General features: G+C 39.6%; 1 protein-coding gene across 1 annotated transcript; it reads left to right on the forward strand.

Moving 5' to 3' along the window:
- Positions 1 to 12: 12 nt before the first annotated feature.
- Positions 13 to 7,442, forward strand: NOL12 (nucleolar protein 12). Its single transcript, XM_032221135.1, has 6 exons — positions 13 to 95; positions 2,214 to 2,319; positions 3,017 to 3,065; positions 4,035 to 4,171; positions 5,705 to 5,790; positions 7,271 to 7,442. Exons 1-6 carry the CDS (start codon positions 13 to 15, stop codon positions 7,440 to 7,442), a joined length of 633 nt encoding a protein of 210 aa, XP_032077026.1.
- The last annotated feature ends 17,623 nt before the right edge of the window (positions 7,443 to 25,065 follow it).

Below are 25,065 nucleotides of genomic sequence, written 5' to 3' on the forward strand. Positions count from 1 at the left end.
GTCATCGTCGGCATGGGCCGCAAGAAGAAGAAAGAGCGGCGCGATGGGACTGCGGTGCTCCGGAAAGTCGTCTCTTTCGATGAGAAGAGTCGACGGTGAGTGCGGGAGAGGAGGAAGGAGCAGGGCGAATAGGTCTACCGCTGCCTAGCCTTAGGCTGGGCGATGTGCACTGCAGATCCCTCCCGCGGAAGCCCCCTGCATGGAAAGGATTTACCGGGAGGCTCTTTGCATAGCGAGAGAAGAGTTAACGCCGAGCAGAATGCTTACTCCCAAGATTCAGACACGTGTTGTTTTAGGTTTAGTGTATAATGTTTTTCAAACTTAGTCACATTAAGATGAGTGGACTTCAACTCCCAGAATTCCCACCCAGTGGCCAAGTGTGAAAAAACGCTGCTTTATCTTAGTAGATTTTAGTATACACGTGCAACTGCATGTATAAATTCACAACTAGTTCTCGACTTGCGATTACAATTGAGCCCAACATTTCTGTTGTTAAGAGAGACATTTGTTAAGTGAATTTTGCACCATTTTACAACTTCTTGCCACAGCTGTGATGTGAATCACTGCAATTGATAAGTTGGTAACATGGTTGTTAAATGAATCAGGCTTCCCCATTGATTTTGCTTGTCAAAAGGTTGCAAAAGGTGATTAGAGGACCTTGGGAAACAGAAATGGACATAAGTATGAACCAGTTGCCAAACATCTGAATTCTGATCACATGATCATGGGGAAGATCATGTGATAAGTATGAAAAATGGCCAAATGTCACTTTTTTCAATGCTGTTATAACTTTGAACAGTCACTAAATAAATGGTTGTAAGTCAAGGACTACCTGTATTTATAAAAAAGGCAACTTGTTAGAATTTCTGAATTCTGTTCAAAATAGATTTTCCCCAACTTCCTACATTCCAGACGTTTTGAATTACAGAATCTGTTCAATAGCTGGTTAATGCTGGCTGAGGGTGATGGGAGTCACTCTCCTCTTCATCTGGGAAATATCAACTAAATGAAGGGTGTCATAGTTTAGAAACAATCCACAAAATACTTAACCAGCTCTTCAAAGAGTGAGATCCAATTTTTTCTCTTGAGGTTGATATTCACAGTTACTTCCTTACTCCCTTGGTCTTTGCCTCCTCCTCCTTCTTGCTTAGGGACGTAACTGAGCTATAGATATCCAGATATGCTTCAGATAGTTATCTGGGTTAATGTTTTCTTTGTGCTGCCAAGTAGAACATACATGGATTTTTTCCAGCTTAATAGGCAAATAGAGAAGTGAAATGTGGAACAAGAAAGTCTGCTTATCGTTCTGTCTCTATTGTGTAGACAAGCTAACATAAAATGGCAAGTAATGGGCAACAGTTACATTTCCAAAAAAGCTAGCCCACTTATGGGAACAGAATCACACAAGGCTACCTGGACATTCAGAATTATAAAAAGTTCTCAGTTAACAACTGCCAGATTTAATGATTGCTTCGCTATATAAGTGCTGAAAAAAGTAGTTTTATGACTGGTCCTCACACAACTGTCCTAGCATCCCACAGTCATGGGATGACCATTTGTGAACTTCACAGCTGGTTTCAATCAATCAGAATACAGCTGGAAGGGACTTTGGGGGTCTTCTAGTCCAACCCCCTGCTCAAGCAGGAGACCCTATGCTATTTCAGACAAGCAACTGTTCAGGCTCTTCTTAAAAACCAAACACTTGCTTCCAACAAGCAGAATCAATGGAGAAGTTAGCAGGGTCAGTCATATGATGTCATGCTTGGATGATTCACTTTATGCCTGCAGTGGAAGTGACATAAATCTGGCATAGTCTTGTGATAACGGGTAGTCATCTTAGCAAAGGAGTTGCGGGTCTTAATTGCAATTGTTAAGGGCTACCTGTATTACTCCCTGAGAGGCTTAAAAAAATCTAAGCTTCCATACTTTATGGTTATCCAATCTGTTCTGCCATTTTTCTTCCTGTACAAATGAATTGGATTCTTAAGGAATGTATTGCAGGAGCCAGTCTGATCTGCATCATGACTACATCATGGGATATCTACATGGGAATGTTTAATATGGGCAAATCGTTTTATGCTTTTGAATGTAGGTAAACATTTTGTATGTATTTGCCTTCTGATCATGCAGGATAACTTATTTGTAGAATATTGATTCCATAGGCAGAAGGGTAATCCTAACATATTGCTGCCTACTATGCTTATTTTTTCCAGGGACTTCTTGACAGGGTTTCACAAACGTAAGGTTGAGAGGAGGAAAGCCGCTTTGGAGGAAATAAAGCGCAAACTGAAGCAGGAAGAAAAGAAGATGAAAGAAGAGGTACGATTTTATGTGAGATCTGTCAGGGAAATAGAAGGCTGCAACAGCTACAAAAGTAAGGCAGAACTGTTTCCTTCCAAAAAGGATTTTTTTCAAACCTTTTGGATAGCTGCCTCCATTTTTGCCTTTTATTATTGATAGTCCAAAAATGTAAATTGCATTTGCTTGCTATTTTAGCAAGCTTGCCCTCACCATTTTGACTCCACTCTAAATAGGTTATACCAGAGTATTATCTAATTAAACTGACCTTACTTTTGATTAAACAGCAGAGATATATACACTATATTGCCAAAAGTATTCACTCACAACTGAGTCTGATTATGTGGATGGGTGAGCGAATACTTTTGGCAATATAGTGTATGTGCTTGGAAATAAAATGGAGTACCTCCAAGTATGGCTCATATTTTGAGGCAAAGATTTTGTGGGGAAAAAGAGAGCTTTTCTTAGGGCACCATGGTTTAAATTGTCTTATTTTAAAGGATAAGATTCCAGATCTCATAGGCTTTGATAGTGTAATATTTTACAGTAAATTGATTTTGGGAAGTTGATATAGAAATACCACACAGTACCACAATTCTACCATATACTATACTACCACAGTATATAGTAGGAAGAAATAGTGCATGACTTCTCATTGGCAGAATTTTAACTAGATCTGAAAACTCTTGGAATATCTATTTGTTTGCTTCTCTTGTAGAGACATAAAGAGTACATGAAGATGTTGAAGGAGAGAGAAGAAGCCTTAGGTAAGTGTTGTAGTTGAACATGTAAGCTAGCCTGGAATCCCAAAATGTATAAGATGACAACTTAGAGAACAGAAGGCTGATCAATACAACTTCTCTAAAATAAGGTTAAATGAATATGAAACATGTTTCAAACCATATCTTCATTTGATCTCTGTTAATGAATTAGTTTTTCTAATCTATAATCTTTATCACACTTTAAGTGTTGTTTTTTATATTACTCAGTATGACTATGTTTAGGCCACTGCTATTAATTACAAACAGTTGGAAGGAGACAGAGATTTAGTGCTGATTTTTTGTTGGCACTGCATAAGTCAACATAAGTCTTTAGAAGAATGTTATTGTATTGACTTTCTGCTGACCCAGGACTGAAAAGATGATGTTTTATGGATTTATTTATAGATAAGCAATGTGATTATAAGATGCAGAAATGATTGTAAGTGATGAAGAATCATTAAATTTGTAATGAAGATTGGAAGGCTTTTTTTATATTCCTACTTTTCTCTTTTTTCCGTTTTCCTTACATTATTAACTCTTTCTCTTCTCTTTATGTATATTTGTAGTAGATTTTATTGTTATAATAACTTTGTAGAAAGTATATTAAAAAATGAAAGAATATTTTCATGGGTAAATGATGCAAATGAAAAGGTAAAGAAGGTTGTCAGGATATGGCTAAAGAGAAGTGGAGTTCTTTTTTTTTTTTTGATAGCTTGAAGAAGCTTGCCCATCATTGGCAGAATTGTGTAGTAAATAATGATGATTATGTGCCAAATACAGATAACAAGAGAACCTGCTTCGAGGATTATCATCTCTTAAAATATCCCAATTTAAAGTTTGGAGATGGAGACATCAATTGTCATTAAACCCACATATATAAAGGAATAATAGAATGTAATGGTAACAGGGCTGAAAGGTCTAAACTTCCCTAAGGTGTTCATTTAAATTATAACTGTACTTATTTCATTTTCTCAGAGGAAGCTGATGAGTTGGAACATTTAGTGACATCTCAAACAGAATCAGTGAGCTATGATCACCCAAACCATACGGTCACTGTTACTACCATCAGTGACCTGGATCTTTCTGGTGCTCGTGTGCTGGGGCTAACTGAGGTAATATATCTGTCTTTTATTCACTTGTTTATTCACTTGTTAATTTAACAAAAAAACATTTATATGTAATTTTTATATGGCTGCCCAACTTACAAATGCAACTCTGGCTGGTTAACATAAGTGTAAGTGAACAACAATTATAGGACCACACCATGCAATATAAAATGGCATAAAAACATCTCAACATCCTAAACTTTTTTTTTCTTCAAACGGCTCATCCAACATCTTACTTTGTGTGTGAGTATATCAGGTTTTTAAAGTCATGCAGAAATCCAGGGCTGTCCAGACCTCAGGACATGCTGTTCCAAAGCGTAGGAATGTGTGCCTCTATAATTCTTCCTCATACATCCTTTAAGTAGTATTATTTCTTTGAAGGGACTCAAAGCACGCCCTTTCTGTTGGATTTTGTGGAATGAGCAGCTATCCATAATAGCTAGTTTATTAATTAACCCAGCCATGTGCCATAAAGGGGTTTATCAGGATTTTGAATTGCAGTCAGAAGTTGATAAGCGAGCACTACTTGCAAAGCAGTGATTATGTTGTAACCATGATCATGGTACATCTATAAATATCAAAGCTCCTACTTTTTGGACCAGTTGTAATTTCTGAATCGCCAATGGCAGAGCCATATACTGTGTACAAGACTAGTCCATTTGGGAGATGCCATGGGTCCAAGAGGAATCCCAAATTGTGCAGCAATTCTGCCTTGGGAGTGCTATCCCATTACCTCACCCAAAGATGTGTTGGGAAATAACTTGATTTTATGTTTCTAGTCCAGACCATCATCAGGAATCAATATTGATTGGGAGGCACAAAAATAAAATATGAAAAAGAGGCTTGGAAGAAGAGCCCAAGACTTGTCAGCATCCCTCAGTGAGGAGTATGGCTCAGTGGGTATTAATCTGTGATCTCCACAGCCATAGTTTGACACTTTAATCACTATGCAAGAGCCATGGTGGTGCAGTGGTTAGAATGCAGTATTTCAGGCTAATTCTGCTGACTGCCAGCAATTCTCACCCACTCAAGGTTGACTCTTCTTTCCATCTTTCCAAGGTCAGTAAAATGAGGATCTAGATTGTTGGGGCAATATGCTGACTGTGTAAACCGCTTAGAGGGCTGTAAAGTACTATGAAGCGGTATATAAGTCTAAGTGCTATTGCTATACTACACGTTTCTCACATACATATATTTGTGCATCCAAATATACAAGATCCTAGTACTATGTTTGAATATGTCTTTTGACCTGTTATTCCCCAATTTTATAGAAGGGAATAGCTTTCCGGACTCCAACTAGAAGCCAAATTCTGAACCCTGAATTTATGGATTATAGTTCACCACTGTGTTAAATGATTGATGCCATGTTTTGGCTCTACACGTTTGGTCTTGGTGTTGATTGCTACTATTCTTTAATCTAAAGTGTTAACATTTAATCTGAAATTTTAATATTTTGCTTAGAAAATCAAATCATGTTTCTAGTTGCATGTCTAGATTTTATTGTGGTGTTCTTTATTAACTCACTTGCCTTCTTTTTAGAATGAAAATATTGACCTAGAAGGAGAAGACACTGTGAATACATCTACATTGCCTAAGAAAGCAAGAGATCCTTTTCTGTCTGAGAGGTATTACAATTGTGTGCCTAATTACCAAACCATTCAGAATGTCCCATGTGTTCTCTTAAGATTTGCTTAGAGCAGGGGTGTCCAAACTTGGGAACTTTAAGACTTGTGGACTTCAACTCCCAGAATTCCCCAGCTGGCTGGGGAATTCTGGCAGTTGAAGTCCACAAGTCTTAAAGATCCCCATGTTTGGACACCCTTGGCTTAGAGATTATTCTAACATTGAGTGGAGAGCAAACTCCGTTGAATTTAAAGGGTTTTTGTTCTGAGTAGACACATGGGATGTGCTGTCAAGTTATGTTAGAAAGAAAAAGTAGAGGTAAGTATGATACTCTCAGGTGGAGGAGGGCATAGAGGATTATTTGAAAGTGTTATTAAAGATATTACTAGCTGAGTTAGGAAGAATTGTGACTGAAGTGTCTTCTCACTGCTGGTTCTTTCTTATAGCATACTTTCTTTAGAAAACATACAAATATTCTTATACCGACCCCTTTGTCTATGTAAATATATTTCTCCCACCAGGCAAATAAGCTAGCTTTTTAGTCCTTTTAAATATATTGGGATTTTCTTTTTACAGTTCTTGTTCTCCCTCTAGTTCTAAATGTATTGCTGCAGAGTTTATTTACTCAATATGGATTGATTTGTTATTTCTTAATAGTGCTGCATTTTGTGTTGTTTTATTTAATTTTTATAATCTGCCCAGAGAATTTCAGATGTACCGTTTTTTTTTAATGCATGTAAAAATAAAATAGAAGAGAAGAGGATTGGCAATTCTATAAATAACAGAACATTCAAGTCAGAATTAGTCCAAGGAAACTATTTATTTTCTTAGCTGCTTACTGTCTCTCTAGAGCTCATAATTGTCTTTAAATATTTAAAGATCCTAAAACTGGATGGATGTATATAGCTCTAAGCTGTGTTTATAATCATGATTTCTTCAATAAACCACTATAATGCTATTGAATAAACCAGTATAATACCCTTGACTAATGAACTTTTCATTTCAGTTCAAAGACACAAGGGATTCGGAAAAAGTTATAACCTATAATTGCACATATGACCATCTCCAAGGTCGTATAATCACAATTCAGGAGCTTGGCAATTGATTCATATTTATGACCAGTTGCAACATCCTGTGGCACATTAATCACGATTTGCAACTTTTTTTTGCCAATTTCCAGCAAAAAACACCCATTGGGAAAGCTGGATTTGCTTAACAACTGCGGTGATTTTTTAAATAACTGCTTAAAAATTGCTGTAAAATCAGGTCCAATTTGACTTAGGACCTCAACAACTTAACAACAAAAATTCCAGTTCCAACAATTGTGGTTGTAAGTCAAGGACTACTGGTGGTTTGAAAATCACAGCAGCTATGTTTACAAAGAACATACTGCAGGTGAGGGTGAATAAACCTGAGAATTAAAAGCTAGCTTTTATTTTTTGAAACTGAGAAACAACCATTATTTTCTTCTCTTATCCACAGAATTTCTTCCCTCACGGCTTCTCTGCATTCCCGTACTCAGAAAAAGAGGAAAAGAAAACAGATCAACCACAAACAAGGGACAAAGAACGGAGGCCAAAACACAAGAACAGGACGAACGAGCAAGTCCCAGCGCCGGAAAATGACGGGCAGGAGGAGGCATGTCCAAGACTGAATGGCTGACACATGGACTATTAAACTCTACTACTTGGCTTGGCGGAAGATCAGTGTTATTTGAACACAGTCAACACTTGGTTGGGAGCTAAGAAATGTTGAGCTTATACAAGTTAAGGAAACCTAATCTTGATTTGTGTAGGTCTCCTGCTGGGAAAGATCTCTCTCATTCAACTTCCCCTTATTTGGGTGGACAAAGGCCCTTTTCCCCAGAGACAGATTAGATCCCTGATTAATATCATGTTTCCCAAGACTGGTGGAGACCACATTTATAATTGCATTGCAATAATTGGATTATTGCATCTCCATGCAATAATGTTTCATGTATTGGATTCAGAAAAAGAAACAAGTATAAAAGAGTAACTATGGTCAACTAAATGTTCTCCATTTGTTGGGACAAACACCTAAATATTGTGCAACACATCTGTCAAGTATCAAGTTGGGTAAGGCTGGCACAGATAATAGCAATATTTTCTTCTTGTGCATTTTTTTACTATTATTCATATTAATTTTCATCTCTTGATGAGGAAACATGTTTCTCATAAATCCTTGTGACATATGCCAACGATTACATCACCACTCGTAAACAAGCGCTGAAGATAAAAGCAATTGTTAACTTTTTGAATTGTTTTTGCTCTCGTGGCAAAACACAGAAGCTGCCCCCATTCCCAATAGGTCCCAAGAAGTAACTTGTTGATGCTTGCAGGAAATGAATCTATGGAAGCAGTGGGAACGAATCCATATCTACACTTAAAACTTCATACCTGATCTATTAGCTGTCAGAGACTTTTTAAAATGATCAGGATCCAAATGTTTCTTTACGTGGATCTATAACTCTGCATTTCGTTTTGTTTTTTGTTCTGAAGAGAGGCCCTCTCTCAAAGTGTTGGCTCTGTGTCTGAGCATCATTTAATTACAGTACATTTAAATGTCAGAGCTTCTGCCATTTTTAATTCCTGAATTAGATCTCCAGATCAAAAAGAATTACGTACTGTTTTGCCTACCCAACAAAAGAACAGGAGGCAGGAAGAGAATTGTCTGTATTATGTTCTAACAGCAGCCTGGAAAGTTGGGGAGACAGCCAGTGTAGATGCTGTTGCTTGTGCCCTGGCAATAATCACACCAAACCAAAAGATTTTTGATCTATTTGTAATTGGTTGCAGAGCCCAGAACAACAGGGAAAGAACGCATTATGATGGGGAAATCAAAAGGGAGAGAGGTGAGACCTGGAGGTCAAGCTGTATACAGTATTTGTCTCGTGGCCTCAGTCGTGTGAGGACTTTGAAAGGCAGCACTTGTTGGATAAAGTATTTTTTGCTCCTTATTTTTGAAATGCCAGAAACACTAGGTTCATGACAGTTGGGTGGTTTCCTGTTTCTGATTTCTCAGCTATTGGAAAGCCTTCAAACAAAAAATTGGATGGTACAATCTTTTTTTTTTTTTTTAAATCTATTTTATTCATTTTCACATTCCATTTTACAATCACTTATATACAGGGTATTTGCTATAAAAGAAAAAAATATATAAAAAAAATAAAAAAATAAATAAAAAAGAAAACACAACTCATCATTCAGAACCCCACCTGACACTTCCATCCTCCATACACCCCATCTACCCCCTCCAACTTTCCTTTCCTCCCTCTAACGCTCCCCTCCTACTTCCCTTTCCCCTCAAACCTTCCTTCTCCCCTTACTCCCAACACGCCCTCCTTGCATTCCCCTTACTCCTTCCTTACTCCTCCCTCCTCTTTCCCTCTACCTCCCTCCTTGGTGTATTCCTTTATTCAAGTGTTGTTTATTATAATCTGATAAAAAGTAAAATAAACCAAGGGGAAAAAAAATATAAAGAAAGAAAAGAGAAAAAAAGGAAAAAAAAAGAACAACCGTATTTAAGTGCATTCTTGTTCTTATTGCGACTATGTTAACACCCACCCACCCACCCCCCATAAATCCCCGTCCCTACTCCTCCCGACTTCCCAGGGCCCACACCTGGCACTGCCTTCTATCTAAAGTATCTTATGTTCGTATGGATTAAAAATAAAAGTAATATATTAAAGGGAAAAAAAACCAAAAAAAAAAAAGAAAAAAAGAAAAGAACAAAGAAAAAAGAAAAAGAAAAAAAAAAGAAACTCTTTGTGTTAAGCTCAGCCCCCCATCTTTATCTATGCTTAAATAGTATAAGTCATTCTATCTATATTTTATTCTCGTCTCTTGCTTCTTTGTTATTTACCCCGACCTCCTGTAGACTCTCCCATTCCTCTTCCTTAACCTTGTATTCAGATAAACATTTATCCAAATTTGTATAGACATCAATATACAATCTAACTCAAACATAATCCCTTCTAGTAAAATTTAAGCAGCGTGGATCATTCCACATATTCAAATATTACTTTACAGAAGAATAATCAAACTTTCCCTTTCTTAACCTTAATTTCAAACAATAATTCAAAATAATCTGACCAAACTTTCCCTTCTTAGTAAAATTTAAGCAGCGTGGATCAAGTATTACTTTACACAAAAATCAGTTTACATTCTATCTTGAAATGATCCGGACCAGCTTTCCCTTCTAATAGGATTTAAACAACGTAAATCATTCAGTATATACATTCAGTATCACCCCACCAATATACGTAAATCATTCCGCATGCATTTTACCCTCATCCCTTGCTTCTCAAATATTTGCCACTATCAAATTTATGCAAACATTAGTTTAAAATCTAGCTCAAAATAATTTCACCAAGCTTTCCCTTCTAATAAAAATTAAATAGCATAGATCATTCCACATATTCAAATAATAGTTTCAGCAAGAATCAGTTTACCTTCTATTTTAAAATAATCTCTTCAAACTTTCCCTTCTAACAAGATTTAAACAGCGTAAATCATTCTGCATGCATTTTACATATATACATTCAATATCACCCCACCAATAAATTCCGCTTTTTCTGCCGGAGAGAGGTCGCAAACCCCCATTCAATCCACAACTTTAGTGAATATTTTAGAATGTCTAAATCCTCAAACTCCGCTTTTCTGCTTCTCCGAGGGAGGGGGAGCTACCCCCTCCATCTTGCAGCCATGTGGTCTGTTGCTTGCCTTCTCCTTCGGCTTGTCTCTCCTCTTTTCCAAGTGAATCAGGAAGTCCCGCCTTCAAAGTCTTGTAATAGAAATCTCGAGCCTCCGAAACAGAATTGAGACGAAGTCTTTGATTCTCAAATGTGACCGTAATGCCGGCTGGGGCCTCCCATTTATATTGAATCTGATGATTTCTAAGCTCTTTAGTTAAAAAGGTATAGTCCCTTCTTGCCTTTAACATCTGGAAAGGTATTTCTTTGAAGACAATCAAGTTCTGGCCATCAACTCTCAAACTATTATTGTAAAATTTTTGCATGATCGCGTTTATGGATTCTTTTGTGGAGAAATATAATTATGTCCCTCAGGAGCTGTCGCTGTTCCGCTACCAACGAATTCTGGCGATAAATTTTCCGAATCTGCCAATCAAAGTTAAGTCCCGGGCTTCCCACCGCATGGCTGAGGGCTTCAACAAAGGTCTGTTTCAGAGTCTCTCGCTCCTTTTCGCGGAATCCTCTGACTCTTATTGCGAATGCCTTCTTATTAAAGTTTATCATAACGAGCTGTTCTTGAGTGTCTCTAATTTTTTGTTGTAATATTTGAATATTAGTAGTCAAATTAGAATTAGCCTCTTCCAAACTTTCTAATTTATTCTCTATTTCAGCGGTATAATCTGACAGGGCAGACACGGCTGCAAACGTATTCGCCTTCATTTGGTCAATTTTAGACTTTAAATCACCATATAGCTCCAATACAAATTCCTTAATTTCTTGTTTAAAATCATTAAACATTTGAAAAAAAAATTCCTGTGTTAAGAATTCTCCAGTAGAGGGCGTAGGAGACAAGGGCTGTGATGCCAGTGTAAATTCTTTAAGTTCATTCACAGATTCTTTAGGCACATTTGTAGAGAGACGCTTTGATTTTGACCTGGGTGCCATTATAAATAAACAAATAAACAGCGCTTTCGCTCCCCTCTGTTTCCAAAAAAACAAAAAACAAAAATTATTTTGTTAAGGAGCGGTCTGCAGGAAGGTAAAACCGGCTACGTACATCCCCTATCAGTCACCAACGGAGAGAAATCGCCATTTTGAAGTCCGTTTAAACAAAGAAGCCTCTAAGACAAATGGTGCTGGTATTTACGATAGTAATAAAAGCATAAATCTCACAGGGGTGGGACCCGCCCGTATTAATCTTAGCTTCAAACAACTTTGCTTTGTCCTGGGGGGGGGGTCGCCTGTCTAGGGCTGCAAAAAAAAGGCAGCTGAGAAGAACTGGCTGGAGATAAAAGCTCCGCTCACGCTGGATCTAATCTCTGTCCACAGCCAAAAAAAAAGAGAAAGGCTGTGAATTACGAATAGACCCTAGCACACAGAGCTACTCCCTGCCCCTTTATGCCAAAAAGGGGTGATATCTATGATCTTATTTAGATATACAGACCAGATCTCTGAGAGGAGCTCGGTTGAGCCCTCCTCGGCGACAGGCTCCTCCCCCCGGATCCGATGGTACAATCTTTTAAAGAAGATACTTGCATACCCACATCCAGCTTTGACAAGTGTGCCAACTGCTATCCTACATCAACCGGGATAGCCTAATATCAGTGCTCCGTGCCCAAGGAAATTTTGGATTTGATTCCTCCAATGAATTCATGAAACTATCTTGAATTCAGCACAAAAGCTGTAACTGGTGCAGACGGCATCTGCCTAATTGTTGAGATGGGTGGATATAAAGCCCATGTTACACTAGTCCTGAAAGGGTCACACTGATTATGATTACTGAACTGTACCTCCAGTGTTCAGATTAATTTGTAAAGTGGTAAGAATCCAAGTATTTAAAAGAATATTTCCTCCAACACTCCAAAATTTCCATTACAATCAGGAAGGGAGGCCTTGGGGTGTGTGTGTGTCCTATTAGTGGGTTTAGTTAATAGTGTGATGGGTATATTTTTGCAATTTTTGGAAAATCATGACTCCAACCTCTGCCCATCTCACTTTATACTAGCAAACTGCTTTTCCTGACCATTCATAGGAGTTGGTGGTGAATTTAGGGTTAGTATGTCTCCCTCCAATGTCATGTTGGAGCAGAGAATCTAACCATGTACCGAATACAGTTCATCACCAGGAACACAGGTGCATCACCTATATTGGACACATAGCATAAAATGATTAGCCGCTAACACCTTCAGTGGACTTTGGTCATACAAAGTACTCCAGCATTAAACATAGTAGAAGCCAGCACAAGAAATGAATTGTTAGCAGGAATATCATCTTGGAATTATTCCTGCAACACTTAAAACAAATAGGCAGCCCACTGTCTCCAGTGAATGTGGTTAATGGGAGTTAGTCCAAACATTTGGAGACCAGGTTGCTAACTTTGCTCTGAAGTACAAGCAACTGCCAGATAGCTCAGCCCCACTTCTATAACGGGGATTGCAGGAAGACGGGAAAACACCAGACAAGTGGGTGGGGGGGGGGGAGGATTTAGAGCCCTGCTGGATCAGACCAATTTCAGTATCATTCCATCAGAGGTTCAGTAATTAAGACATGAGGTTTATTATTAATATTCTCACTGTTCTCCAATAGACAGCAATGAAAGGGAGGTTGCCTTTGATCCTAATTTCCAGAGAGTACATGTACCTTGAAGTAGAATTTTTGCATTTCTTCCCTGCCTTCTTTGAAGATCCCCCCTCCATCCCCATTAAATGTATAGATCATTCCCTATCCTGATGCCATCCAGATGTGTTTGGATTCTGGCTTCAGAATTTTCAGCCAACATGGCCAAAATGTATGAAGGAGGATGCCAGACTGGAGATAGCTGCTACAATGGCTGGTGTTCTTAGATGAGATTAAGTTCTAATTTTGGCTTTGTGTGTTGTATGAGCAGATAATGGTGAAATTGCTTGTAATGCTTTATGACTAGATATTTTTTTTGCTACTATAGCATAGAATGGCAGGGTTTATCATTATTTGGCTTGCTACATCTGGGGGCCATCCATAATTACTGTATACTGTACTTAAATGTGCAACAGATTAGTTTTTCCTACTAATATGCAGAAGAGTAAGCTTGGGTGGTCTAGAAAGAGATGCTTAAGCTTTGTTTTAATCAAAATTCCTCTTGTGTAGAAAGAAGAGACACATAATCCTGATTAATGATGATCCAACTACAGAGTGTTAAAAGAAAAGTTGTCAAGGGAGAGACCGGTTGAGAGAAAAGGGAGAAGACATTGCTACAAGGATAAATTGTATATGAGAGATGAAAGAAATACAGATAATTGCAATAGACTCTACTTTGTCAGCAACAGAGTGGTCAATGCCTGGAATGCCCCCCATAACTTTAACCTTAGACTGTCTACTGTCGACCTCACCCCATTCCTAAGAGGTCTGTAAGGGGCAGGCATAAGCGCACCAATGTGCCTACCGACCCTGTCCTGTCCCTCATTTATTCATATCCATTTCCTGTACTCATAATCATGTTTATACTTATCTGTTATACATGCTTGACAAATAAAATTGGTTTATATCCTGATTCAATGAAAATGGTCTCATTTGTCTGGAACTCATGGGGAACACTGCTTCCTCCTATCATTTTTCATTATAACCACCCCGTGAGTTAATTATATTTGAAGTTTATACCAAGGGGCTTGGTGAGGTTCAAGTTAGTTGAGTTAGCTGTTTTATATTTATGATTTCTATATTAGACACTACCCAGGTTGTTTTGAGAGGGCATTTGGTGGAACAAAATCTAAATACGCATACAACAAACAGTATTATGTGCCTAAAAGGCTACAATGCTGGATCAGTAGCAAGCAGCATCCTCGTCAAAAATACACTCTTGTGGTAGGCTTGACCAAGAGCAGGGCCCAGGAAAGTTGGCACACGCTGTTATGGAAAGAAGAGATTCCAAAGACGCTATGACCACGGCAAAAATCAAGATCCACTCCACGCGGTGTCAAAGCGTGGCATTGTTTATGTACGCTATTTCGCATTTTATCTCCTCGTCGTGAAAAAAAGGCCGAAAGCGTGAAAGAAAATAATGGTTTGCACGAAAGGAAAGCGTGCTAACTCTTGAGAGAAAACGAGGAGAGAAATCAGTCACACGCCCAACGACTCTGCAACGCGGGTTGTAATAAAATGCTGGGGGAGAGGAGGAGGCGTCGATTTAATTGCAAAAACCCCGCAGCCGAAAAAGATCCAACTCAAAAACTTCCAATATCGCCAGAAATTTTATTCGTTGCTGATCGGCCCCGCCCCTCAGACAATCAATTGAGATATTACATTCAAATGAGTGTGGTTCATTCAGCCAATGGAAAGGAGGGTAGTGGGTGGAGTCCGGATCCACTTCCTCGGAGGAAAGTTTGTATTCATAAAAAAAAAAAGTCAGCGGTGGAAGAGTCCCAGTTGTAACTAAGTGTAGGCGTGCGTAGTAGGAGTTGCCTTCTCAAGGTGCGTTCTTTTTTCCCTTATACGCTGTAATGATAATGTATGAGCTTGCTATTTTCTATAGATTAGTATTCAAAACTATCCAATTCTTAATAAGATGGTACGGTTTTATTTAAATTTTCAGTAGAAAAGAATTTACATTTTCCAATTGTTGATAATTGGAAAATCTATTTTATTTTCTGAAGTTGCAGGCAGAAAGTGAATTCTTTAGAGGCTGTGTATTTCTCGCGGGTACAATAAAATTTTCCTCTATTACTAAGTTCCAGAATAGTTTTAAGTGGCTGTGCTTGATTTTTATGTGTTTCTAAATGTATTACATGATAATTTAAAACACTGGCAGAAAAGGAGGGGGGAATCACGCAAGGAAGCATATAAAAATAAAGATGTTCAGCAGACATGGATTATGAAATTTGAGTCTATGCATAGCATGCATTGTAAAAATCATTTCTAATTTTCTTTCTAAAGATTACTGTTAACTCCTAAATTGTGCTAAATCCTTAAGTCAGGTTTCTAATGAATGAGCAGAAGCTACATTTTGTGTGATAGGAAGAGAAACTACACAAGATCCTTGTGTAGGAAAGCTTATGCTGTGGTGTGTTTTTTTAAAAGTTATCCCAAGAATCAGTTGATATATAACTGCATAGTAGCATGAGTTATAGCCATTCCTTTCATGTTGCACCCTGATAAGTCCCCCCCCCCCCAATTCAGTCATGTCTGATTCTCCGAGACTGCCTAGATAAGTCAATGCAGTTTACCTGGCAAGGTTTATCAGAAGTGGTTTGCCATTACCTCCTTTCAAGGGCTGAGGGAAAGTGACTGGGCCATAGTCACTCAGCTGGCTTTGTTTCTAAGGCAGTGTTTCTCAACCTTGGCAACTTGAAGATGTCCGGACTTCAACTCCCAGAATTCTGGGAGTTGAAGTCCGGACATCTTCAAGTTGCCAAGATTGAGAAACACTGTTCTAAGGCATCTCCTGGTTTCTAGCCAATTGCTTTAACCACTACACCAAACTGGCACTAAAAAGCACAGTAGGGTTCATAAATTAATCACACAAGAAATAGAATATATAAAAAAGATACAGAAGAAATTGAGATGGGAAATTAAGGATATAAAACCAATGTTGAAGTTTAAAATATTAAATGGCAAGGGCAATTGTGTTTAATTAGTTCAGTCAAAGACATTGGACTTAAATTTATATCCTCATGATCATAAATAATTAAAAGTATAGAAAAGTACCCACTGTCATTAAGTTGGTTCTTACATTGATGGAATCTGCAATAATTGCTGCCTTGTTAAAAGTAAAGGGTTATGATTTGCTCTCATTTTCCTTTTCCAAAGCCTTAAGCTTCATGTTGACCCACACCATTTCCACTGTTAGAAAGTAGAACCAACTTGTCAAACACTTCACAGAGAGATGCACGTGGTAAACGTGGGCATCTGAAAACATTGCATATTGCAGGAGCATCAAAATAACTACAAGCATTTTAGCATGCAAGGCACATGCTATAGTTAGCCCGAAAGTTAGAAGCAATATCTCCCAGCTGGGATGATGGAACAGGATATTTAGGCAGACAATACTTTTTCAGCTGCCTTTTATCATACTCACACCAATGATAGCTTTTTAATATTAGAAAAGCTTTTGCTGAGCTATGTGCATCCAGGTTAGAACTGTGAAAATGTATTCTCTTGTAAACCACAGTTACCTGAAGAATAAACCTTGCTGGAGGGTCCCAGCAAGCTAACATTTGGGGGGGGGGGAGGCAGAATCTGCAGTTGTACTGGAGACAGCAGATTGAGAAAAGCTCTTTAAGGTGATTTTCTCAAGTGAGAAAATGCACATAGCCAGTCTACCTAAACAGAATATACTTGTGGGGGTGAGTGTTTGATTCCCATGTCACTGTAGCCATCTCTCTAGCTTTGATATTCCCATCTGAAGATTCTTTTTCAGGTGATGAGAGAGCAATCTGACAATTGCTAGTAGATGCCAGGCTGTACAAAATGTTTTCTCTTTGATAAGTTTGGAGGAAACTAGAGGTATTGTTGTGTCTTGTCTCCTGATCCGTTCACAGGTGCTCTTCCCTCCTTACTCTCCCCATCTCTCCACAAAACTTCTTGCCTAAGGCATCTTTCCTTCCATGCTTAGACTATGTCCGAACCAGCTGATTATGCTCTCTGTGAGAAATTTGAGGCCAATATGTTTGCCAAGAACAGATGCCAGAACTGTTTGCGAACAATCACTGCTCATCAACATGGTAACCAGGTGAGCTTAATTTTGACATGGAGGAAAAATTAATTCATGAGGCATGCTTAGTGTTGGGAAGGGGAGCATCATAAATGTTACAAGGGGAGCTTTACAGCAGTAAGGTGTTAAAACAGAAGCAATATTTCTGATAATTAAGATTTAAGGTGATGGCAACCAATCTGCTTTAAAAAAAATCAAGTGTCTGTTAACACCTTTTCCAGCTAGCAGACTTTATCAAAAAGGATAAGAGTTCATCAGCTCAGCTTACCAACAAACTAATTCTTAATGTAACAAAGGATAAAGGTAGTAATCCTGTTCAGTGAACCTACTTCTTCCCTTTTACATTTTTTATATTCTTAAAAGCACTTTTGTGCTAGAGTTGGTACAGATATTTGTGGATGTTACAGGTGTGAAATGGAGGCAAAAGCAAGACGTTTGGCAATTTATCATGAGCCTCCCCCACCCCCCAATCAGATGATGTCCTCAGAGGGCAAAAGGTGTTTTTAATATTGTACTTGGATGAGACACAACTAGGAATTCATCTGGCTGTAGGCTAAATTAGAAAGTTGAAAGAAAGAAAAAATACATCAGAAGAAGGTAATGGCTAATCATTTCCATGTTGTAAATCCTCCAGAAAAGATTGAGTGGATCTATTTATGTAGTTGCCAGGAGCTGACTGAACTCAAGGGAATCTTTATCTTTGTTGTGATACACTTCTCATACTGTAGATTGCAATTTTAAAACATCAAAAGGAAAAAATGTATAAATAAAATCAGTTAAATTAAATGCGTCTACAGTATACTGAACCAGCCTAGAATAAATATTTATAATTTTCATGCACATGACTAAAGTAATCTTAAAATAAGTTTCAGTAGTTAACTTAATCAATTTCAGTACATAAAATGGGGTATTTTGACTTGCCAAGCCAAATTTCTTGTGCAGTTCTGGATACAGAATATAACATGAATTGCTGGAACAGTCTACAGGCATTGTGGTAATATATGACGGACAGGAATCTTAAAGAGTGGACTATCAAGGGATGGAATATAGTTGTCCCTTGCCAGTTCTGAAAAAAAATGGGCATGCATCTATGGAATTCTTCATTTGAAAGACAGGAAGGTTCTAACTCTGGATACTTAGCAGAGTGATTATAAGAAAGGTGGTACATTTGAAGCAGATGTACTTCAGTTAGACATGCTATAGAAGGAAAATTATATGTATGCTGTAATCATGATAGAAGGGCTAAATGATTTATCTTAGAAATAAACACTCAGATTATTGTGGAATAAGCACTTAGTGTCCTCCAGATATATTGAACTCTATCATTCTCAGCCAATATGAAAAATGGCAAGTGTCTTCAATAACTTTGGCCTTCTCCAAAGTTATTGACCTATTTTTCAGAACTGAAGGAAGCAGGGATGACTGAATATTTGCAGTCTCTCCTCTCCCACAAGAATATTCTAGATGTGCAGGTCCATGATCCTAAGTTTGGGATAGTGGAGGTTGTTGTGGTCAAAATACCTAGGGAGAAAATTGCCTCATCCTCTCTCCATTGCTCCCACCAGGAGAATTAGATGACAGGGCATTTTCTTCATAAACTGTTCTCAATCCTTCATTTGGGACCTGTGGCTGTTCTTTATTTGGGATTTATTCTATTTCCTTTTGTTCTCTCTAGATTCCTTTGGCTTCTGCTTAGGTACATGGTTTCACCAGGGTTTTTGGCCATAGAATCAGCAAGTCATGCTCCTTCCTCTACCTTTAAAAATGTGAAGTGGGAATATTGAAAATAATGTCCTTTTAAAAATCCATATAACACTACATCTACTGAAATTCTACAACTACCTGCTATACTAGAAAGCTGATTATTCAGCCTGTAAGCTAACCTTCCTCCACCTGGTGTTCTTTGAGGGCTTATATTTCTTTCCCCACTTCCAATTCTCAGGTAGCATGCTGAAGACTGCTAAGGTAGGGAGAGGCTGCTGAAAGTATCAGAAGGGATTATCCTCTATTTTCCTGTTTTGGAGCATCCTGATGAAGGCAGAGAAGTTACTCTTGTCACAGCCCCAGCACTTCCTAAAACAATGATGGCTTGCCAAAAGAAAGGGGAAAAACACTCCTTGGCCATAGTTTGCTTGCTTTAGTGCTGTTTGCAAATGTGGAATATCCATAAAATTCTAACCTTTAGTTAAAAATCTTGATAAATTAAGGATTGTGTTAAGAGTGTCAGTGGCTGAAAATGACAGCTCACAGTCTTACTGTGGAGATCCCAACAGGTTTCTTTTCTTAAAGGGCCAGGAATTCTGTGTCTTTAATCGCTGTGTGGCAGGCAGCCATTCAGCAGGTAAAACCTGCCCTGTTTATTTCCTGCAATGCTGTAGCATGCTTTCTGGCCTGGTGCAGATTGACTGGTTGAATGTCAGCACCATCCTTCCTTATAGAGTGCCAACTTGTATAATGTAAACAATGGGGCTTAGATTGTGTCTTGTTCACTGGGCTGCATCAGCCCAGGATTATGAAATAGTAATGAGGTTTCTTCTCTCCAGTCCTGGCCCTCTAGTATTTCCTCCTGGCTCAGCTATGTGCAGCCCAGAGCCAGTCCTCCTGAGCTTCAGCAGGACAATGGAAGGGAAATGGAGGTGCTGACAGCCAGCCTGCTAGGACCCTCCCTTTGCTGATCAAAATCTGTTAAGGTAACCTGACTGGGATGAGGTGGTGGATGGCTCTCTGGGTGAATAAGGCAATAGGATGCTCTTAAAGGGACAGCCACATTTGAAATTCAACTTAGGATCTGAGTAGAAGAGGACGATTTACCCACACCCCTGCTGCTAGCCACTTCATTTCTCTGGAGGAGAGCAGGCAATGCTTCCCATTAGATGGTTCATCCTGGTAGACCATGGGCTTGATCAGGAGCCATATGCTAAGCCATAATATGATTGATTTTCACTTCTAAATAGTGGTTTATGGTTCTGTGATATGTGCAGTCAGACAGGTAATCTCCACCCAAGGCCCAAGCTACAATGAGCAAATCTGTGGTTGAACAGTTCCTGCAGAATTGGAACTGGGGTGGCCAATTGTAACCTTCAGGATACAATTATCCCCTTAGCCTGGCACAAGCTAGAAATTTAAAAAAGTACTCTTTAATTTGGGTTTGTACATTACATGAAGCTGTATTGGTTGATTTGGTTTTGACTTGTTCCTGTTGTGTGACCCCAACTAATGGCTTATTCAGCAACCTTGCACAGTATGTGGGCTCAGCCTGAGTGGGAGCTTAGAAATATTGTCAGACAAAGATGTGTCCATAAAGAGGTGTAGCTGTGATACAAGTAGCTAGTACATGGCCTCTCTCCAGATATTTTGGACTATAGATCTTGTATCTCTTCTCTGTCCGCTGGGCTGGGGAAAGTTGTATTGCAAATACGTTATGGGTGCTAGATTACTATCTTAAATGTTAAGATGAGTTATCGCCTCTGAAGAAAGGTAGGAACCAATGGCCAGAGGAAGTTGACTGAGGTGCTGGAGATCAGTGTTGGTAATGGGCTATTTATATTTTTTTTTCCTATGAGCTTTTTGGTTCAGGATTTTCAAAGTTCATTCTAGGCCTGTGATGGCAAACCAGTGGTGGGTTCCGGATCCCGTTCCAACCAGTATGATTGGAACAGGCCCAGTGGCGTCTACATGGATGTGTGCAGCACACGCATATGTCTTAGCGCCTCCGCGAGCCTCTGTGATGCTCCAGCTGCTCCGTGGAGTATTGCACAGGTGCTGTACGTGCCATGCGCATGTGCGGAACTGCAGAATCCTTAAAACACAGGTAAGAAGCTCGGGCGGGCAGGTGAGCCCTCCGGAGCACCATACCGGAACGGTATCTGGTGCTCTAGGCAGGCTCCGGTACACCTGTACCCGGGCGTACCTCCTGCAACCCACCACTGTTGTAAACCTATGGCACATGTGCCAAAGATGGCACGCAGAGCCCTCTCTGTGGGCACGCAGGCCATTGCTAGCTGCTCTTCTGGTTTCCGGTGTGCACATGCACGCTGGACAGCTGATTTTCATGCGTGCTGGAGCAGCGGAAACCTGAAAAACAGCTGACTGGTACGAATAAACACACTAGCTACCTGGTCTTTGGGTTTCAGGTGCTCCAGCATGCATGAAGACCAGCTGCTCAGCGCGCATATCCGTGCCATAAACCAAAAGACCAGGTGGCTGGTGCACGCATTTCCAGAGCTCCGGCACATGCAAAGACCAGCTGGCTGGCTTGCATGGGCACAATGGAAAGCAGAAGATCAACTGGCCGGCACACGTATGTGCACAGGCCAGCTGATCTTCTAGTTTCTGGGGCTCTGGCGGGTGTGCATGCTCCAGTTTGGGCACTCAGTGCCGAAAAGGTTCACCATCACTGTTCTAGGCCTCTTTATTTGTTAGATTAGAGTAACATTTCCTCCAGGAGTCGAGGAGGTTAACGTGAGGCTCCTAACAACTAACCTGATTGGTTGGTCTAAGAGCATCATTGGCCCAGATTGCCCTGGCATTGCTGTGACTGAAGGCGAACTTAAATCTTATAAAATGAACAGAATGTTTGAGATAACTTTTTTGTTGAGGTGCTGCTTAAAAAAACATTGAGTCCCAGTGCAGGTAGTCCTTGACTTAGAACCATTAGTTCTGCGACCATGCAGTTACGACTGCATTGAAAATAGTGGCTTAAGACCATTTTTCACACTTTAACGACCGTTGCAGCATCCCCATGGTCATGTGATCAAAATTCAGATGCTAGGCAACTAACTCACATTTATGACCGTTGCAGGGTCCCAGGGTCATGTGATTACTTTTTGAGGCCAAGTCAAATGGGGAAGTCAGATTATAAATTTAGCAGCTGCAGTGATTTGCTTAACAACCGTGGCAAGAATGGTGGTAAAGTGGGGCAGAATTCACTTAACGAATGTTCTTGCTTAGTAGCAAAAATGTTGGACTCAATTATGGTCATAAGTCAAGGGCTACCTGTATTGAAGGATTCTGGGCAATGCAATCACAACACATCAAAACAAAAGTTATAAAAATCAACAAACTGAATTAAAACAAAATCAGAGAACCAAAAGATGGGCACCTATGAACAAACCAACAGAGGCTAAAGGCTCATTGGAATAATGGGGATTTTAACTGTTTACAGGTCATCCTTTTTCTTTCCTCTGTGAGCTGCTGAAGAAGGAGTAATGTGCCTCTGTGCCCATGTTTTATAGCTTCTCAATTCTTCCTGGCAGGTATTCAAAAAAGATGTCATAAACCTTCCTAATTGTATTGCTGCTACCGGCGAATCTGATCCTGGTGATCCGTGGGACCCCTTGTGCATCCTAGCATCCCAGTGTAAGGTCTACGTATATGTGGGCTCTGAAGACACAAGAGAAAGGTAAGTACTGTATTTGTGAGACAAAAGATGGTTTATGTTTGAGACTTACAGCTGGTTCTTTAGTAGGCATGTAGAGTTTCCTGGTCGAACTTCAAAAGTGTGAAACGGATAAACAGTTTTTTTGTATGGTAGACAACATGTGATTTTGCATAATGTCCACAGGCTTACATATAAAGTGAAATTAATATACATGAGAGCCAGTTTGGTGTAGTGGTTAAAGCAAGGGGCTAGAAACTGGGAGACACTGAGTTCTAATCCCACGATAGGCATGAAGCCAGCTGGGTGACCCTGGGCCAGTCATTCTCGCTCAGTCCTAGGAAGAAGACAATAAACCAGTGATGGCTAACCTTCTCCTCCTTGTGTGCCGAAATCATGTGCATGTGCGTGATAGAGCGCATGGGCGTGCCCACACCCACAATGCAATGAACCTGCCCCCCTGTGCATGCATGTGTGACTCTGCCCCCTGCGCGGCCTACTCATCCTCCTGAACCACAGTGCGCACGGGGGGGGGGGGGGCGGATTTTTGCCCTCCGTAGGCTCCAAGAGGGCGAAAATCCGTAGCCTCCAAGAGGGCGAAAATCTCTCGCCAGGCTCGGGAGGCTCTCCCCGAAGCCTACTGGCACCACAAACGGAGCACAGGAGGAGGGTGCATCACACACACTGTGCCTCCCACCCACCCACATGTGCTTGCAACCCCCACGCATGCATATGCATCTCCCACATGCGCGACAGACACCTGAAAATCAGCTGGCTGGCAGGAGGCGCGCACACATGCGTGGTGGAGCTGACCTGGGCGACAGCTCACATTACCGCAGACAGGACTCCATGTGCCACCTGTGGCATGCATGCCATACATTCACCACTGCAATAAACCATTTCTGAAATAATATTTAAGAATTGGAGAAGATCACAAAGTATTGAGGTCTGAAAATGGAAGTAGAAAGATAATGGCATAAACTGGCTATGGTGGTCCTAGTGGTCGTTAACACACTGGGTGCCACACACACACAAAATTGGACAGGACTTAGAAATTCTGTGTATTGTCAAAATGTCCATCTGTCAGTAGCAAAAGGCCACGTGCTTCGGATCCACAAATATACCATGATGCATATTTACAATGCATATTGTTGGAAAGAACTTGATGTACATGAAGGTCAACACCAATTAAAGTACTGGCAGTTGTGACATCGCATTGTTGAGAACTTTTTAAAACTATTTTGGCAAGATAGTATTTTTTTCCTTTTTGGAAAAAATCAAAATGTAATTCATTTTCTGCTGAGATACAAGTGAACAAAAGAACCCACTATTTTAATCTCATATTCTGTGATGTTACTGGTTATCCTCAGCTGTTCACTCTTTTCATGTTAACCATAAGGAAAAAAATAATGTTGGAAGCAATTCTTTTATTTTGTGATATGTTAATTTAAAGTTGTTTTTTTATTAGTAGTCATGTAATTGAACTGGAATATTTGATAAAGGGAAGATGTTCAGTATGGTCCATTTAATTGGCTGTTCATATTGTATACATTCTTTTCAATGTTATTTTTATTGAGAGACTTGTAAATATTTTTAAGAGATGACTATTTGTTGATGTATAGTTCCCTTACATCATCCAAATTTCCAGGAAGCTAAAACATTTCGTAAGTCTCTTCTTTCAACCCAACTCATCTTTCATGGTTTTGTTATGGGCAAAATAGGAGGAAGATGTGTTTGGATATGTTCACTGCCTTGAGTTATTTGTAAAAACAATAAAGGTGGGATTTAAACAAAGATAAAATAAAACTTAGTATTTCAGTTTTAGCATGATCAGAGAATGGTGCTAGTGAAGGAATTATTTGCATGGAAGTATCTCAAGAGGGCTCAGTGGCGAAGATACTGAGGTTGTCAATCAGAAAAGTCGGCAGTTCAAATCCCTAGCACCACGTAATAGAGTGAGCTCCCATTAATTGTCCCAGCTTCTGCCAACCTAGGAGATTGAAAGAATGTAAAAATGCAAGTAGAAAAATAGGAACCACCTTTGGTGGGACGGTAACAGCAGTTCCATGCACCTTCAACGTTTAGTCATGCCGGCCACATGACCACGGAGATATCTTCGGGTCAGCACTAGCTCTTCAGTTTTGAAACGGAGATGAGCACCGCCCCCTAGAGTCAGGAACGACTAGTACATATGTGCAAGGGGAGTCTTTATGTTTACCTTTATCTCAAAGTAGTAAAATCCATTGCTGGTTGGATTCTATATAGAGTTTCTCCCACATAAACTGCAACCTTACATCTTTCTTGGTTGGTAGGATACATCCAGCCTTCTTACTTCAGACAACTATGAGTAGAGCAGTGAAATTAGCACATTCATGTTTGGCTCTTATAGTAGACTAGTGATGATAGAAGAGCAGAACATCAGGGCAAAAATATAGAATTTCACTTGGCAGAATAAGTAGAAAACTTCTAAATGCATCAGCCTTGTGTGATACATGTTTAAGTCA

The sequence above is a fragment of the Thamnophis elegans genome, chromosome 7 (genome assembly GCF_009769535.1).
Source record: "Thamnophis elegans isolate rThaEle1 chromosome 7, rThaEle1.pri, whole genome shotgun sequence".
In the NCBI taxonomy this organism is placed as follows: domain Eukaryota; kingdom Metazoa; phylum Chordata; class Lepidosauria; order Squamata; family Colubridae; genus Thamnophis; species Thamnophis elegans.

Excerpts from the sequence above, each read along its gene's own strand:
- NOL12 (XM_032221135.1), top strand. The coding sequence starts at position 13 with ATGGGCCGCAAGAAGAAGAAAGAGCGGCGCGATGGGACTGCGGTGCTC. Across the intron at positions 2,320-3,016 it reads AAAAGAAGATGAAAGAAGAG|AGACATAAAGAGTACATGAA; the intron begins GTACGATTTTAT and ends CTTCTCTTGTAG. Across the intron at positions 4,172-5,704 it reads GTGTGCTGGGGCTAACTGAG|AATGAAAATATTGACCTAGA; the intron begins GTAATATATCTG and ends CCTTCTTTTTAG.